Source organism: Excalfactoria chinensis, chromosome 2 (assembly GCF_039878825.1).
Source record: "Excalfactoria chinensis isolate bCotChi1 chromosome 2, bCotChi1.hap2, whole genome shotgun sequence".
Taxonomy (NCBI): domain Eukaryota; kingdom Metazoa; phylum Chordata; class Aves; order Galliformes; family Phasianidae; genus Excalfactoria; species Excalfactoria chinensis.
This window is the reverse complement of record NC_092826.1, coordinates 20,636,233-20,655,374: the sequence shown is the minus strand read 5'-3', so window position 1 is coordinate 20,655,374 and position 19,142 is coordinate 20,636,233. Positions and strand designations below refer to the sequence as shown.

The window sequence follows — 19,142 nt, the reverse complement described above, 5'->3', positions numbered from 1 at the left end:
TTCACTAATGTAGGCAGCTGGACTGTCAACTGGGTGTCTTTTTTACCTTTACACACATCTCTACATGCTAAGTATACCTCTGCTTAGGCTTTGAAGTATGTTTTGTTCATATGTCCTAATAGCAGGGCAGTTGTTTTATTGGCGGTTGTACTGACAAGTCTGTAAATAACATTTTGCCTTGTGTTTGTTCCTATCCCTTGCCCTGCAGTTTAGAAATCCCCCAGAATGCTGGAGTCCTACGTAACTCCCATTTTGATGAGTTATGTGAATCGCTACATCAAGAACTTGAAGCCTTCGGATCTGCAGTTGTCGCTCTGGGGAGGAGATGTTGTTCTCAGTAAACTTGAGTTAAAGTTGGATGTGCTGGAGCAGGTATGTTCTGTGTCTTTGAGTTAAAACATCTTGACCTAATAGTTTGCATGAGTCTTCATAGGTAACTGTTTACTACTTTACTACTATGCAATTTTTTTCCTGCTTTTAGTTATTCTTACATTATTCCATGCCATTTGTTTAGTGATGAATGATAATTCTTTGTGTAGCCTACAAGTTAGAGGGTGTGAAAAGAAGCTTTTTGTATGTTTATTCATTCTTTCAGTGATGGCTGTTTTACATCTAGCTGTATTACTTTTCCAGTCATATTTACTAACTGCATATAGCAACTAGTTCAAAATTTCACCAAGTGGAACTTCTTTTTCTAATTATGCAAACTAAACACAGATTTGTATTCTCTGTATTGTTTTATGGCTCCAGTTTTTATTGTTCTAGTTACATTTAAGCTAAAGAGTGATTGAGGGATGGGTTTATTCAGCTAGTTTGTGTGGATTAGATCTGAGACTCCACAGCACTTTTCATTAGAAAGAAAATGCTTACTGTTTAAAACAGGTGATATAGGATTTGGAGCCTGTAGTTAATATGAGCAGGAAAAGACTTTGCTGAGAAACTGCTTCCTTCTATGCTTATCTTTGTTGACAGTTTAAAGTGTGTCAGACAGATAAATCTGCTCTGTGTGGTGTTACAAGTCTGACTTAAGGCCCTGTGTTCAGCTGAAGAAGGAGCTGAGATTATTGCAGCAAAGGAAAAAAGATGATTTAGATAATATGGCCAATGGTAGAGAAAAAAGATAAGGGCTGAGTTCTAGCCTTTGCCTCATTTTATCTAAAATTATGGTCAACTTCCATGGGTGAAAAAGAAAGGATGGAATAAACTGTGCTTAGAGATACTTAAACTGAGCATTAGGGAAAATTTTCCTCATTTTTATCAGATGAAGACATTGGAGTGGACAGGAGATGGTGTGATCTTAACTGGGGGGACTCCAAGTATTTAAGGAAAGTATCTTTGATTCACCTTCAGAATAGGATCAAGTCTTTTAAGAGATTCTGTGAAATATTCTGTCTTTCTGTAAAGATTCTGATTTATCTTCTATCCAGTATTCAGTAGCCTCTATTGTCTCTGTGGTAACTGCCTTTTAGTTACTTAGTTCCTTCCTGCAGCTTGCCCAGACAGGTAGTGTGAATACTGGACTTCAATTGGTAGGATGTGTTATACCTGTGAATGAGTATTCAAAGCCTTCTTTTAGTGTGAATATTGTGGAATCACACAAGAGCTGACTAGAAGGAAGTCCTGGAGGTCTCAGTCCAGCCACCTGCTCTGAGCACTGCTGCCAGCATTAGATCAGGTCTACTTTGTGTAGATGTCTTGAAATCTTCAGTCTTGGTTGTGAAAGCTTCAGGTAGACTGTCTCAGTGCTATAGAATCACTGAATGGTTTGGGTTGGGAGGAATATTAAAGCCCATCCAGTTAACATCTCCCTACCATGGGCACGGCTGCCACCCGCTGTCAGGCTGTCCAGGGCCTCATCCAACATTGTCTTGAATGCCTCCATGGATGGGGCATCCACAGCTTCTCTGGACAGCCTGTGTAAGCTCTTCACCACCCTGTGAACCAAGTGTTTCTTCCTAACGTCTAATCTAAATATCCTCTGAGTTTAAAACTATTCCCCTTTGCCTTTTTACTTTCAGACTACGTAAAAAGTTGGTTTCCCTCCTGTTTTTAAGCTCCCTTTGGATACTGAAAGACTGTAAGGAGTGTTACCTTACAGCCTTCTCTTCTCCAGGAGCTATACTGCTCCTGTAGGAAGGCTTGTCCTCACAATAAATAGTGACTTGGGATAGTATCAAACTATATGTATTACCTGACGCTGATAGGATTTTGCCATCACTTCTTCTATCGTTCCCTTTCAGGTACTTGCTTGTAGGTGATTCCCGGCCTCACCTTTGCCTACCTGTTTATCAGCAGGGTCTGTAAATACTGAATGTGGTCTGTTAGTATCTTTGCTATTGTGCGAAGAAATAGGGAGCACCCCTTGCCTTTACTAGTCTTTGTTCTTTAACATTATTATTTGGCTATGTGTTTATGTAAGATATAAGATATAATGTAATATATCTTATATATAAGAATGGATATCTTAGTGTGGCTCTTACACTCTAGACCTTGCTTGGTCCTGTAGAGAGTGTATTTAGGATATCTTCCCCTCTCCCCCATAGAGATGCTGCTTTGTGCCTGCTTGACAAAACTCTTTTTGAGTATGTGTGAATATAAATAATAAGCTCTGCAACTGGCTGGGAACTCCCTTTAAAAAGTTAAAGTCTCTAGAAGTTACCAATATATGTTAGTTTCTTTGGCAACCTTGAACATTTTTAGAGGATTCCAGCTTCTGTGGAACTCTAGGTGATGATTTGGGAATAGTATCTGAAGTGCTAGACTACCTGAACCTTACAAGCAGTTCTGGGAATAAATGTATTGCTTTCTTCTCTCACTTCTTGTGTGTCAGCTGATGTTGGAGTTGCAGTGTCACATTGCGTGCTCTTACAGGCTTCTAAACAGAATCCCAAAGAATAGATGAAAATGGGGTGCAAAAGGTTGTCTGTCATCCCAAAGATCAGAGAAAGTAATTTATAATTAAACTTTAAATATTGTTTCCCTACAGTATCAGAATAACAGAGCTAGCTGTGAGCTTGATAGCTAATTTGTGTGGTATGTTTCTGTTGACACCATGGTACCAAAGAGATGAGATAGACAGTGAGCTCTTCTTACAATTTGTATACGTTTCTGTAGCATCATGGTTTACTATGTTAGTTTTTAAAGTACAGACTCGGGAAGGGGGGTGGGAATGAAACAACCTTTGGTGAGAAGACAGCGGACAATTGATCTGAAGATTACTGAGTTTCACTGAAGTCTTCGAAAGACTCTTTGCTGCGGTGTTCTCTTGCTCCTGTATTTTCAAGGCAGTGTAGCCACAGAAATGAAGATAAGGGTGCAGGGAGGCAACCTCCTGTATGTGGACTTATAGTGCAGGTCTTACCGATGCACCCTCCAACCAAATATCCTGCAGTCAAGGCAGATTTGTTCATATGTTTTAATGGTTTGATGCTTCTATAGTGATGCAATGGTTCTTCAAATGTATTTTATCTGGCCAGCAGATTGTGGTACATTGGTGAAAATAGTTTCAAAAGTTAATTAGAAATGTAATCAGTTTGTGACTGTAGTGTCCTTAAACCTTTAGCTACCTGAAAAGTACTGGCAGCATAGCTAGTATGTTGTTTCATTATGTCGCCTTTTGCTCTTGTGAAGATAGATTAATAAAGAAATCAGCACAGTATAGCTTCTTTTAAGATTAAGGCTCCTGTAATGTAATGACACCTGAAGTGCTAATTGTGTTGCAGTAAGAGTGTATTTGTTTAAATACATGTGCAGTAGAAAAATCCAGGAAACCTTACAGTGTTATAATGACTGAAACTTCTAATCTTAAAGCATTCGGAAATTGTGAATATATATAAAAAAAGATAGTGTACTTAAATTAAGAAAATGAGAGCATTTATATGGCCTCGTTATGTTTGTGTTATGTGCTGCAGTGTTTCTTGCGAGCTACATACAATGCTGAATGTTGAAAGAAAGGTATTTCAGTTAATACTATTGTTGAGTAATTGTTCTTCTTCATTACACCAAAGCTTGGGAGAGTCTTGAATTTTAGGGCATGGGAGATTAAGGGTCTGTTGTTTTCTGTGGTGTTGTGGAGGCCCCATCCCTGGAGGCATTCAAGGCCAGGCTGCATGTGGCTCTGGGCAGCCTGGTTTGTGGTTGGCGAACCTGCCCATGGTGGGAGGGTTGAAACTGGATGATTTTTGTGGTCCTTTTCAACCCAAGCCATTCCATGTTTCTGTGTGTCAATTCCATGAGTTTGTTTTTAACCCTGTGATAACTTCTTAAGACTTTATATAACGCAGATGTAAAATGTAAAATGTAAGGCCTAATCTGTCATAATACAAAAATATGTTCAGAATTTCATGTCATACTCAATGAGAGGGGAAATGTGGCACAGGAAAGGACAAATAAAAATGATCTTTGTTACGCTGTATTATAAACAAGTTACTAAATATGGTACGTGTTTGTTTTGTGTTGTTTACTGAAGATTTCTCTGCATTGCCCCAAAGAAACTTAACTTGTGCAATTAGGTTAATGCCAGACACAGTCTGAATCAAAATTCCTTTAAAACAAAGGAAATATGTTTTCTTAATGTGTGGGAGTTCTGTGTCAGTGTATGCTTGTCTGCATTGCCTCAATTAAATAGGGCTTCTACTTGTGTTCATTTTTTTGCATTATCATACAGCTATTAAAAGTGTTCTACCTAGTGAATGCTAAAAGAAGGTCTGTTCTGGAGTGGAGAAATAAAAACTCAGCTTCAATGTATGGAAGCAAGTCAGGATCTCAAGAGATGCAGCATATTGATGATGACTGGCATAAAAATTACCTATGTGAGTTAGGAAAGAAAGCTTATTTTTGTTATTGTAAGTAATAGTTTGTTGCTTGATTTGTGAAAGCGCTGTCCCTTAAGCTGTAATGTGGATTTTTTTTATAGGTCATGTATTTTTTTGATCACTAAAAAAAAAAAGCTAAAGAGCTTAAGGTAATTTTTAATTTACTGTATTATCTGTATAGTGATATCCATAGCTGAACTGTCCTGCACTTGCTTTTTGGTGATTAAATGAAACTATCTGGATTAAAATATAGTTTTATTTTGATGTCGATTGTTTGCCTGAGGCTGAATTTTGAGAGTCTTTTAGCTAAAATTTTCAGTGTTTGTGAATGAGGTGAAGGAAAACACTTCATTAAAACAACACATTTGTCTGTTTACGTGAGAAGGTCTATGACGAACCTCTGAGAATGAAGGCCCCTCGTCCTGTCACTTGTCACTAGTGAGAAGAGACCTGCCCTACTCTTGCTGTAAGAACCTTTCAGGTACTGGAAGAGGGCGATAAGGTCTCCCCTCAGCCTCCTTTTCCCCAGACTAAACAGCCCCAGCTTCCTTAGCCTCTCCTCGTAGGGCTGATTCTCCAAGCCCTTCACGAGCCTTGTTGCCCTTCTCTGGACCTGCTCCAGTACTTCCATATCATATAGAATCATTTAGGTTGGGAAAGACCTTCAAGATGACCAGTCTGATGGTCCACCTGACCTCTGGAGTCCCATCACTACACCACATCCCTCAGTGCCACATCCACACATCTCTTAAATGCCTCCTTGGTGTAAGGACTCCACTACGTACCTCCCTGGTCAGCCATTTCCAATGCTTGATTACCCTGCCCATGAAGACCTTCTGTCTCATGTCCAATCTAAACCTGTCATGGTGCAACTTGAGAATATTTACTCAAGTCCAATTTACTCTTTTCACCTCAGAAAAGAGACTGATGCCATCGTTTCAGATTGTACAGAGTTATGAGGTCTCTCCTCATCTCTAGACAGAGCAGCTCCAGTTCCCTCAGAAGAGTTCTGTTTGTCCCTTCACCATTAAAATGGTTGAGTGTTTAGTATTTGCAAATGCTGACTGAAAATTCCAATGCATTATCAAATACTGTTCATTTTGCACTAAAGTTTTGTTATTTTAAATCTGATTTCTGGTCTCCAGCTGCAGGTGGCTGTTCTGTCTGGTGTGTGTTAAGCTCAGGCTTCCCTGAGAACCTCTGAGCGTACTATGGAAATACCAGCACTTTGGATCTGAAGTATGGGAAAGTACCCTGTGTGCTGCCCTGTGATCTGTACCTGAGATACAAAGTGTATCTAAACCTCTGCACCTTGTGCTGTTTGTTGACAAGTTGTATGGGGCATCTGGCTCTCTAGTGCTGTCCTGCAGAGATGTGTTTGCTGCATGAGCTGGATAGTACCAGGCACTTGTTAGGGGTTGAGGACTGACTTGGTAGAGCTAAGCACCAATTTTTAAGGCTGTGTAAAGTCTAAGCTAGGCTTTGGTGAGGAGTCTGGATTTTACCAGTGAAGAGCTTGATAACTTCTTATTTACTGAGTAATTTAGTGTGGGGAGGGAAACACCTTGAATGCTGTGAATCAAAAGAGAATAAATTACTTCTTCTCTAACGAGTGCATCTGTCATTATTTGGGGATTATGATGAATAAATAATAATGTTATTAAAAAGGGCATTATAAAATACAAGCATAAGAGTGCTAATTAAATTAGCAGATGAAATTATACCTTTTGTATTTCCTAGTCTAGAATGGCTGGCTTGGTGGCCTTTTTTTCTTAAATAAAACTCTGCCATTTTAATGTCATTTTTTGTTTTAAATTCTCATTACGAGTTTGGAAAATGGAAAGCGTTGCATCCTGATGGTGTTCAACAGGTTTACTGTTCATAACACGCTGAAGGAAATTCCCACTTGTAAATCAAAGAAAATGTACCAAGTAAATCGTTTGCTTTATAGAGTGATTTTGATTTGATTGTTTCTGTTTTGACCTCATCTGTTTGGCTTGTTTCCTTAACCTTTGTTGTTATTTTAGCAATAGGAAAAAAATAAGAATAAAAATTGCACTTATAAAAAATGAAAGGAGCAAGTCAGTATGCATCTAACAACAGCAAAAAAACCCAACAACCCAATGCCCTCGTTATTTCTCACTAAGGCTCCAGTTGCTCATAGCTTCTGTATGGATTTTGTTTTTGTTTGTTGCCAATCTCAAGAGTACCAAACTCTTAGAAGTCAAAATACTAAAATATTTTGGAAGAAATTGCCTTTCTCTGGATTTTTTGATGCTTAATGTTTAATTCCAAATTCCTTTTCTAATGCAGGTCATGCATCAGTTTAAGTGTTTTTTTTCATCTTTTTCATTTTTATTTGTCTCTGTAATAGTGAGAGATTTTGTGGTACCTTCATGCAAGAGTTGGTTTTTAACCTCTTATTATCAAGGACGTGGTAATCCAGATGGGTCTTTCTAACAGAACAATTGTAATGGATGTGTGCAAGCAATTGGTGGGTTAGTTGCTAAGCCCAGTAGCACACTGATGATTTGAGGAGTGGGAAGAACCTTTGATCTATGTTTTGTGCTAAAACCTTATTGTTTTAAGTTACAAGTGTCCTGTTTTGACGTATTTTAGCAGTTAGTTAATTCATCACTGTTTCTTTTGTTATTAGGAGCTGAAACTACCATTTACTTTTTTAAGTGGGCATATTCATGAGCTTCGGATTCATGTGCCATGGACAAAATTGGGATCAGAACCAGTTGTCATCACTATCAATACAATGGAATGCATCTTGAAATTAAAGGATGGAGCTCAGGTAAGAAATACAACGGATGTCTCTCTAACATTGAGGAACTGGTGAGAATAATAGCATGTATAGGTCACCTTATTTAAAGCCATCTGAAGAATCAGGCACAGCAGATATGCAATGGTTCAACATTGTTGTTTTTCTGATCTTGTCAAAGTATACTCTGACTTGTTAATGTTAAACTTGTCTTAAGCAGTTTTATGCTTTAACTCCAGGAAAGCTTTGTGTCTTTCTTTCTTTTTAATCCTTCTTTTCATTTTAATTTCAATATGGAGTCCTTATTAGAAATCCTGTAGAAGAAACTTCCAGGTTGTGCAAAGCTCTCAGGTGTTTGCTAGGAAGCTTGATGAGCTGTTAATATTTCATGTTACTAATTAGTTATCAGCCAGCAATAACATCAGAGTATGCTTTCAATTATGTTTTATTCTTGTAAATTTCTTCTACAGGTCCAGGGCTAAAAAGGCTTTTGTTGCTGGAGCAGAAATACCTGGGCCTAGATATGCCACCTAGAAAGTAAATGCTCGTATTCTGTGTTTATACTTAATGTATGTTGCTTGTGTGCATGTACATATACACATACATGCACACACCAACAACCAAATACTAAGTACTTTCCCAATCTGGAGGTAAGGTTGTGAGGCCAGATGTTCTTTGAGAAATGTGTTTTAGAAGCAGTGAATTACAACTAATTATGGAAGCTGCAGAAGAAGATTTGTACCCCATGGCTTTATGCAACTCAGAACTAATATTTAATATTGGACCATGTAGATGGCTACTGCTGGAATGATCAGATTTCCTGCTTGCATGGTATTTGAAACTTAATTTTTGTGGTGCATAAAGCAAAAGGTCAAATGTCATGATTATAAAGTACTCTCAAAACAAGTATTTGTTACAGATGTTTAAGATTCAGGAGCAGTACAGGATTTCTGAACGTTACATCTGACATTGGGATAAATCAGTACTATGAACAGTCAGGAGTGTAACATTTGAATCTGTGCCATAGAAGAATTATCTTTTACTAATAAGTGTAAATGATAACACGCTGTTTTCTGAGGATCTGGTTTAAAGATTCAACAGTTTGGATTTTATTAAATGTTTTTGAATATTAATTTTTTAAACTAAATTCTTGTTCTAATTTGTGGTGTGACTGTGCAGGTGGCGAAGGCATTATTGTAGAAGTTTCTAATTAATGATTGGAAAAAAAAACCTGAAAAAATAGAATCTCTCTGTGGAAGATTGTAGTAAAACAGGTTGTAGTAAGACATCTTCCAGTGAATTTGTCTCCAGCTAAAACTCCTCTGCACAGAATTTTGTACTAATGAAGAATACAATTAGCAAGGAAGCTGTTTAATTCTCGTAAGTTTGCTGCCATAGTCTTGCATTTCCTTCCTCAGGCCAAATCCCCAATGAGTGTATATATGATTTCACCTGAGCAAAAAATTCCTTCCCTGACCTCCCTACTGAGTGATGTCTTTCTTCCTTGGAAGGAACCTACTTCAAAACATGTTTATTTTGGCTATGCGTGGGGATTGAAGTACACAGTATCATTTGAAATTATTTGGCAGAGGACCCTACAAGTTGTTATGAACAAAGAAAGCTCTCCGTGTAGTTTTTCGAAGACTTGTTCCTTGGAAATGCTTCTGTATGCCCGTGCTGTAGTGCTGCTGTGTTACTCGTTATTTTTTTTTGCTGCTAACTAATTGCATTATCTCCTTGATTGAGAGGAGAGTTTGAAATAGGCTTTAATGGCTTAATTTCTGGTTTTATGTTAATATTCTAAGCAGAAATACTTTGTACCTGTATATCACTGAGTGAACTCAACAATAACCACAGTGTGGAACTAGTGTTTTTATCACATTGGGAGGTTTGAGCGTTGATGATGGTAATTAGTTTTCTTTTCCTTGCTTTTCCTCTTTCCTTCTTTGCAGATAATAGTACCACTTCTGTAATTGGAAGACGTGCTGAATAAGCATGTCTCCTTTGTAAGAAAATAAAACTTCAGTGCATCAGGAACAGAACTTTGCAGGGATTAAGGTGGTGTTCTGTAGGACATTCTATGCATGTAGTCTTGGTTATAAATTAGGTTAATGCTGTTACCACAGTAATTTAGTATGTGGCATTTTGGATTTTATTTTGATATCTGTCTCCTTAGTGCAATTGTGCTTGATTTATTGCTTTTGAATGTAGACTTCTGCAGCACTGAGGTTGAGGCATGACCCCTTATGTTATCAAAGCTATCAGATGTTGATAAGTATGGTGGAAATGTGTTTTTATGCACTTACACGTGGTTTTGAACTTGCTTTCTGACTTCTATTTGTTCAGTTATGGTAAATTACTCTGATATTGTTCTTCATGAATGTTAAATGTAGTCTCATGAATAGTTGAGTTTCCAGTATTACACAGAATTGAAATCCCATTGTTCAGAGACGGATTCCCACCCCAGAGTTCAGTCACCTTTTTTGTCCTGCTGGACCTTAATTACATTTTTTCTTTCCTATCCACCAATTGTGGTGTTTTTTTTTTTTTTTTTTTTTTTTTTCTTATTTAGAAGCTATTTGAAATTATTTGCTCACTCCTCTTCCTTCTTTCCTGTCATGATATCTCCTTGCTCAATTAGGAGGCTTTAAATTCTGTGCTAATTGGGAAGGACAAGTCTGCATCTGTATCTTTCACCTTACTGGCATCACAGCTAACCACAGGACTAAACTTTTAGCTGTTCAACCTTGAATTCTGTGGTTTTTAGTCTTGGAAATGACGCAAGTGGAGAGAGTCAAGGAGAAATGCATTGTCTGTATTAGTGCTTCAATTTTGGGTCCTTGTCTTTAATCAGGACACAGTACATCAGGAGAAACTGGAGCTTGATGAAAGCTGTCTCTGGAACAAGGTCTAGTGTAGAATCAGGAGTTGGATTTGGTAATCCTTGCCCTGCCTTCCAACTCAGGATCTTCTATGATTCTGTAACAAATTTCGCAGTCAGGGAAGGCCGTTAAAAAAAATTCCTGGTTTTCTTGCGCTTCTGTAACCATTTGTATTTATTATTTTTTTTTTTGGATCAGCATGTGGACTGTTAACCACTATTCCTTTTTTGAGGTATTACAAAGAAGGTTTTGAAGGAATATTGTAACTTTGTAAACAGTGGAGACCAGCTCATAAGTTTGCTTGTCAGAATAGCAGGCATGATTTTCAGATTTATCTGGAAATCAGTAGAGACTGTCATCAAAGAATGCTGAAAGCAGAAATTAATCTTGACTAGGAAATGATCAAGATGGTAGATATGGTGTGCAGAAAGGTTAAGAAAGGCTCTGAAAGTGAAGACAGAAGGCTTGTATTTGGTGATGAGGGTACAGTTATATGTTTGTCTAGGTGGTGTAGCTTTTTTCAGGTCCGTTGTGGTTTGTTATCTATTTTTCCCTTCTCAGTTGTAGTAACTTAGTTGAATGTGGCTGTATGGATGGAGTACTTTTTCTGTTAGAGCATATGCATGTACTGTTCAGTGATAGTGAAAGTATGTTAAAACCTGACACTGGAAGACTAACTCACAGTCTTTAGTAGTTTACCTTTCTGCTGAAGCTCTCTGTTTCTGAAATATTTTCATTTAGGACTTGATTGTTTTCATAGTGATGACTTCTTCATAGGATAATTAAGGTTGGAAAAGACCACTAAGATAATCTAGTCCAATGGTTAACCCATTGTTGCCATGCCCACTCAGCCATACCCTGAGTGCCACATCTACTCTTTCCTTGAACGTTTCCAGGGACAGTGACTTGGCCACCTCCCTGGGCAGCCCATTCCAATGCCTTATTTCTCTCGTGGAGAGGAAATCTTCCCAAATAACCGATATTTTTAGATGAGCAAGACTGATAGTGAATTTTTATGTTGTATACAAAGTATAAGGTGAAGAGTATATGGAGACCTGCCCTACAGGAAGCAAACTGTCATGTAGTATTATCTGAGGCATAATCTCAAGGTTAATGACAGGTATGAAATTCTGTGCTGATACTGCAAGGTCCATTTTTCAAAACTGAGATGATTGATTAAGAAAACAGCGTGCTGGCAATTCAGAATCTCAAAGTTTTGAGTTAGGTCAGCAGATAATTAAGAATGCTCATGTGATATTCTTACATGTTCAATATCAGTGTTGATGGAAAATAGTTTCTTTCATTTGCTGACAGTTGAAACAACAGGAACCTCTTGCGCATAGGCAAGTATGAAAATAGAATGTAACCTGTAAACTTTCCTTGGAACAAGAGTGTGTTTGGAGTTTTGTTGTTGTAGAAGCTGCAAGCCATACTGGGAGTATGTCTTGGCAGATACATTTAACCATTTTTCAATTGTGGGAATCTAATTTTTGTTTCGTTATACAAATAGAGCATGCAGTATAGAGTTAAACAGTTGTTTTACAAAGTTGTATTTTGTATTATTCCAGACTTTAATAAGGTAATGATAGCAGTGGGAAAAAAAAAAAACAACATTTCTGACAGTTCTGTTGTAAGGCATGTGTCCGCCTGAATGGTAGTCAACGTATATTTCTTTCCTTTCTTCCCTCTAACAAACCAAAACACTTTCTTTCTGTCATTGTTTCACAGGCCATCTTTATGTCTTGTAATCATGAAAAATGTGCAGAGCCCAGACTGTGTATTTAGCTACAATATTGGGTTGAACTCTCAACAAAGCATCATTTAGAAAGTGACTTGTTGAAACTTTAATAATAATTCTGTACCAGCTAGGATAACATCCAGTGTTATGTTTTATTTTTTTTTCCTTTGAAATAGCTGTGCTGCCAGGGAATTGAAGGAACTGCATGTAGCAAGCCAGAATCTTAGTATGGTCATGGAAGGTGCAGTAGGCTGTGCATCAGAGCTGATGCAGGGGTGATTATTGTATCTCGCTTATTAGAAGTCTATGGATTTTGGTGTTGTGGTAGAACAAGTGGGAGCTCAGGAGAATTACTTCCCATAAATTCACAGGTTAATGCTGTCTGTTTCTAATAGTGAAAACAAAACCTGTTGACAGATGGGAACTATTAATTCTTCCCACTAACAATAGTGATTAACATACGCTGTTATATTTCAGGTGACATTCCTTGTGTTAAATATCCCAGTGACAGGAAATTATAAGTATAAAGGGAAGTGTGTGTATGTATATATGTAAGTTTAAGAAAATGAGTAGTTGTGCAACTTAAGTTTTGCTTGTGATTGTTTGCAATCAAATAACATGTTTCTGAGCTTGATAAGTCTCTGTGATTCTGCCTGACATGGGAGTGCAAATATAGTACATTTAAAACTGGTAGGGAGATTTTTACATTAACAAGTAATGATTTTGGAAACATGTAAGTATTCTGACTGCCTACACTTGGAACCAGGGTATAAATGTTGTGTCTGTAATTTCATGTATTGGGAGACTATATATCCTTGGGAGGAAGCGAAGGTGATAATGTGTATTATCTTCTATTTGAGAAACTGCTTTGTAGGATTGACCTGGGCAGGTAGCTGCTCCAGTTGGCATATGTTAGCCAGCAGACAGTGCAATTCCTCCCTGTCATGGTCTGTGTTCTGCCCTGTTCTGAGAGCTCTGAGAATGGAAGCTGGCTGATACGTGACTGATGTGGCTGAATTGCAAGTTGGAGGCCAAGTTGCATTCATCGTTACTTAGCTCAGCTTTCAAACTTATCCCCAACTGCTTTCAGAACAAGGTTGTTGCAGGATAAACCTACTGTTGATGGCAATTTATGAGCTAGCAGAAGCTATCTGGTTTCTTCTTTGCTGTGGTTAATTTGGGGGATTGGTAATTATTGACGTCACAGTGTAAGTTACTGAATGTTGATGTGGACTCCATTTGCACAAGAAGATGAGCAATTGTGTCATCACTGTGGAATCACATTTCAGAGCAGAATTTTGTTATTTCAAGTGTTAGAAAAAGAACAGAGTATTGATCTGATAAGCTTGGCTCCTGAAAGTTTTTCTAAATATTTATATTAATTCTGCAAGAATGAATAAATAAGAGTTGAAACTTTGGTACCAGAGCCTCACTGATCAGAAAATAGGTTAACTAAGGCAAATGCTAATACTAATGTGTTTGTCTTTGTAAAGTAATGAGAAACTGTTCTGCTGTGTAGATACAGAAATACAAAATAGAAAGATTGAGAAATCCTCCTGCCTTTACTGATCTTAGTTAGCTTTTTCCAATGACCTACAACAGCAAGGGAATGTAATGCCAATAGTCAGTGTCTGTGTCGCAAGGTAGAGGGTGAAGGAATTTATGTATCGCGTTTGGCATAATTCCTGGAAGACTGGGGTTGGACTCTGATTCCACTTTCCCTGGCATAGATCTAGAATACTTCAGGTGATTTACTTTGCAGTATTTCCAGGTTTGTCCAGCTGACATCAAAATTAGAACTCTACAATCCAGCTTTGTTTCGTGTAGTTGAGTGAAGAGTTTGGATTGGTGTATGGTTTAACAGGGAATGAGGTGAGGTAATGTGCTTAAAAATATTTCCTTAGAGAGGAAGTAGTCTTTCCTCATTGGTTGATAGATTAAAGCGTAGTTAAATTTGTTGGAATGTATTTTAGCTCCTCATTATAGCAAACCTATTTCAGAATAGGCATGATTACAGATTTTGTAGTGGAAAAAACCTGTAAGTTACCCACCTTTGGTGTAAGGGCTTCTTAAAATTCTGAAAGACAAAAAATGCTCTTAGTTCTGTGAAGTACAGCATATACTGAAATTATAGCTTGTTCCCCTTGGAAAGAGTGGTGTTTTCTCAGGAAGGGTGCGACTCAATTATAATGTATTAAATACAGTTATTGAATTTAAGCAGAAAAAGTTCACTTTATTCATTTATGACTTGTGACTTACTTTAGAATACCTGCACTTAGGTGGTGGTTTTTGCCAAATAATTTTGATGCACAAATTGTGTTTTATTTTGAGCACTTATGGTCAGCGATGAACTTGGTACCAGTGAACTGCCGTTTTTGCCAGTAGAGCGTGGAAATGTTCCATTGTAGTTGTGCACCTTTTCTTCTATATGAAAATCCCACTTTCTACATTCTGCAGAACCTCAGGGAAGGTGTATTACACAGTCAGCGATAACTAGTTATCAGTCATCTTAATTTGAATGCACCTGTTAAACAAATACATTTTCCCTCAGGAGATCCGAGAACAAACTTGAATGTTCCTTTGCTCAGGCACTGATCTGCTGATGACTAATTGATATCTAACAGGCTGTCTGTCTAGAAGAGGTCTGGAGAGCCCTTGTAGTTCTTGAAACTGCTGTCCTTCATTAGTGTACTTGCTCATTCATTGTCTCTTATTGGAGGTTGAATAACACAAAATTACCATTTTTTATTGTAGATGCATGAATCATTCTTTTGGAAAAAAAATTATTGATTGGAGCCATTTCATTTGCAAATATTTTCAATTAAAGCTGAACATTCATTTTGTTTTTCTGGTTTTGTTACATAGCCAAGCTCCTGGCGTGTGTTATTTATTTATTTATTGTTAGCCTGTCAGCATTACTCAGTGCTGTAGGTTAGAGTAGGATTCCCTGAAATATGCTAACAGCTGCTGCAGTAGTGGTCATATGTAATTACTTAGCATTAGGCCCAAAGCTTGTTAGTGTTGATATTTTAAAATTGTGGGAATAATTACGAATTACTTTTTAAAGAAGCTCTGTGATTTTCTACTCAGTTCTGTGGGCAGAGCAGTCTCGTGATCAGTGCAGTGCAATCAGTGCTGCTGTACGGTTCACTGAGGGGAAGAAGCAGTTGTTGGGTGCTTTGGATGGTCAGGTGCTCTGTTGTTTTTTATTCTTATTTTTTTAAAAATTCTTCTGGCAGAAGAGTGTCATGTTTTATGGCCTCTGGGGCACTTGGTGCATGTGAATGTCACCTGGACTGCACTGTAGGACTGTTGCTTTCTGGAAGCCTCTGCCTTCCTGTGTAACTTTCTGCCCCAGAGTTTCTCCCCAAGCAGGGTCTGGTGGAGACCTGTGAAGGAGGGATAGGCAAGAGTGTGCTGCTGATCCCAAATGGTGCATTCGGCCTGTTCCTGGCTATCCTCTTTTCCATGTGCTCCTCAGATGTGGATGGTGGCAGGGCTGTGGGGTAAGTGCATTGTTCTGGCAGTGGGAAGTGGCCGTCTTTCCTGGAAGCTCATCAGGATGCTTTTCTCAGCATTCATTTAAATATGGGCTCATTATACTATGAGAGAGAGGCTACAAGCCTGTGAGATAAATTGGTCCTGGGGAGCAGGCTGCCTGCACCACTGCAATCATCTGGTGCACAGCTGAGGTTCATAGCAGGGGAGGCCAAAAGGAACAGGCAAGCTGGATTGTCCTGCCACACTGCATGTGGCCTGTGGGCTATAGGTTGTTCATTCTTGATATTTGCTTACAATCATAATGAACATTAAGATTTTGCAGTAAAACTTCAGAAAAAATACTTAACAGCATGAGAAAAATCTGTTTAAGCCGCAATGAACTCTATAATTCCTTTAACCAGCCTGCCATAAGAAGGGAGCATCTGGTGGACAGAATAGATCAGAGTCCCAAGTGCATGTGCTGGTGGTTTCATTGTCATCAACAGACATTACAGTTTCGTTGATTTATTTTGTGCAGTGAATAAAACTTCATTTCCTGCTCTGTTAAGGATGTTTTACTTTGCTTAACTTGTTAAAAAATGAACTATGGTTGTATCTATATAAAAGTTGAAAGAAATTGGGTTGTGTGGTGTTAACAACAGACATCCCTCTCTTTTCTTTTAATCTACTTAAGAATACAACAATTATTTTCACCTGAAGTACTCCAGTTTTGGTAGTGTTAAATCTTTCTGTAGTGAAGTTTCCTTCCATAGGACTTCTATTTAAAGGTCATGGTACTCTTATCTTTTCTTCCTTTATTACATATTAAGAGTATTCTACTCATAAATGTGGCTTATAAAACTGTAGTTTGTTATTATATACTGATTGCTTTATTGAGGACAGAAGTACTTAAACAAAAGAAGTGTACTGTGCATGTAGCTGTTGGAAAAGTTGAGATTGCCTTCTACAAGTGAACATATAATCCATGTTAACTTAAAGAAGAAGTCCATACTATATACAGTTCCTTGGGCATTTTTCTTCTGGTATTTTCCTTCTGGCATTGGGCAAAATAATCCTTACTTTGTTGTGAAATTCCTCTAGTTATTATTAAAATTCTTTTATTTTTTCTTGAACAAAATGAAACAAGACACTGATTTTTGGAAGAAGACAGAGCTCTATTTCCTTGCCTGTTAAAAGACAGTTATTTGGGGCTACTCAGTATTGAGCTATATCTAATCTACTTCTCTGTTGTGTATGGATCGTGGAGTGTATGTCTGATTCTCCATTCTGGAGAACCATTCTCCCTTTCTGTCTGTTTGCTTGGAAGTGTTACTGTCCTGTTTTGTGGTTCTTTTTTTTTAACAGTTGTGCCCAGTAAAGTTCAGGAGTTCTGTGACTTCAGGACACCACAATGAGGATGTTCTTTAGGAACAGGGAATCATTCACATACTGTACACAGTCAGATTCAGCATCTCATCAACTGTACTTCAGTTTAGGTGGATGGCTTCTTTTTTTTTTTTTTTGTGTGTGTTTGTGGAAGTGTGGGGGGAAAAATATATATAAAATAAATTGTGTTGCTTTTGAGAATGTTGAAATACTTCATTTTAAATGGAAATACCAAATTGCAGTATTTCATATGTTTGAAGTAAACTTTTTCTGTACTTCCAATTACATCATTTTTTTCCACTAGTTTTTGTTGTGATCTACTACTGTAAGGAAGTATCAAGATAATGGGACTGCAGGGACCTGCCTGAAATTAGTTTGTGCATGGGTGAAAGGAACAGAGTAGATGCACCCTTGTTCACTGACAATATTCTCCAAGCCCTTCACAAGCCTTGTTGCCCTTCTTTTGGACCTGCTACAGCACCTCAGTGTCCTCTCTGTACTGAGGTGCCCAAAACTGAACACAGTACCTCAAGGTGAGACCTCACCTGTGTCGAGTGCAGGAACAGGGTTACTTTTCTAGTCTGCTCACCACACCATTCCTGATACAAGTCAGGATGCCATTGGCCTTCTTGGCTACCTGGGCACACTGCTAGCTCCTATTCAGCCAACTGTCCATTAGTATACCAAGGTCCCTTTCCATCAGGCAGCTTTCCAGCCACTCCTTCCCAAGCCTGTAGGGTTGCCTGGGGTTGCTGTGACCAAAATGCAGCACCGGACACTTGTCCCTATGGAAACTCGTACAGTTAACCTTGGCCTATTAATCCAGTCTATCCAGGTCCCTCTGTAGTGCCTTTCTCCCTTCATCAAGGTCGTTAATAAAGATGTTAAATATAAATGGCCCCAATACTGAGCCCTGGGGGACACTGCTTATGACTTGCTGCCAACTGGATTTAACTTCTTTGACTACAACTCTTTGGGCCCAGCCATCCTGCCAATATTTCACCCAGCAGAGTGTACACCCATCCAAACTGTGGGCAGCCAGTTTCTCTACAAGAATGTTGTGGGGGTCAGTGTCAAAGGCTTAATTTGAGGTAGGCTGCATTGACAGTCTTACCTTCATCTGCTAAGCAGGTCACCTTGTCATAGAATGAAATCAGGTTTGTCAAAGGGCATCTACTGTTCATAAAGCCATGCTGACTGGGTCTGATCCCCTGGGTGACCTTTAACTGATCCATGATGGCTCCTGACATCTGTTTCATAATCTTCCCTGGCACTGTGGTGCGACTGACAGATCTGTAGTTACCAGGGTCATCTTTCTGGCCCTTGTTGAAGATGGGCATCACATTTGCCAGTCTCCAGTCCACCAGGACATCCCTACTTAGCCAGAACTTCATAAGAATGATGGAGACTCGCTTGGCAACCACATCTGCCAATTCCCTCAGCATTCTAGGGTGTAATCCGTCTGGCCCCAAGAACTTATAAGGATCCAGCTTTGGGAGCAGGTCCAGAACAATCTCACTGTGGATCATGCAGGGCCTATTCTGTCCCCCATCCCTGTCTACCAGTGTAGGGGCCTGTGTTCCCAGGGTGTATCAAGTCTTACTATTAAAGATTGAAGCATTAAGTACCTCAGCCTTATTCTGATTCTTGGTCACTAAGTTTGGTGGCCAGCAAGGGATGGAGATTCTCCCTAGCCCTCCTTTTGCTGTTGATGTATTTATAGAAATATATATTGTTTTCCTTTACCTTAGTGGCCAAGTTCAACTGGGCTTTGACTTTTCTAATTTTCTTGCTGCAAAACAGTGCCATGTCCATATGCCCTGTGTGTCTTGTTGCTGCTACATGTACTGTTTTTTAATTGAGTTCATTAGGAACTAATAGCGTGGTTGTAAAGAGGCTAATTTTGCTACTTTAAAGTTTCCAACGTAGCAGTGGCACAAAATATATGTGTAGTGTGTAGGTTCATGATTCTCTCTGGAGTGTGTGGTTTGCTGCAGCTGGTTTCACTGTACTCTTATTAAATAAAACGTTTTACTGAGTATCTCCTAATGAGCTGCTTTTATACATTCATGGTG

The 19,142-nt window shown here is 38.6% G+C and overlaps 1 protein-coding gene across 1 annotated transcript in view; it reads left to right on the top strand.

Annotated features, from left to right (window-relative positions):
* The first annotated feature begins 200 nt into the window (after window positions 1-200).
* Window positions 201-19,142, top strand: part of VPS13B (vacuolar protein sorting 13 homolog B) — a 404,032-nt gene continuing 385,090 nt past the window's right edge. The window contains exons 1-2 of the mRNA XM_072328758.1: window positions 201-372; window positions 7,471-7,614. Of these exons, the coding sequence (XP_072184859.1) occupies window positions 226-372; window positions 7,471-7,614 (291 nt within the window). The 5' untranslated portion in view covers window positions 201-225. The remainder of the gene's footprint in view (window positions 373-7,470; window positions 7,615-19,142) is intronic.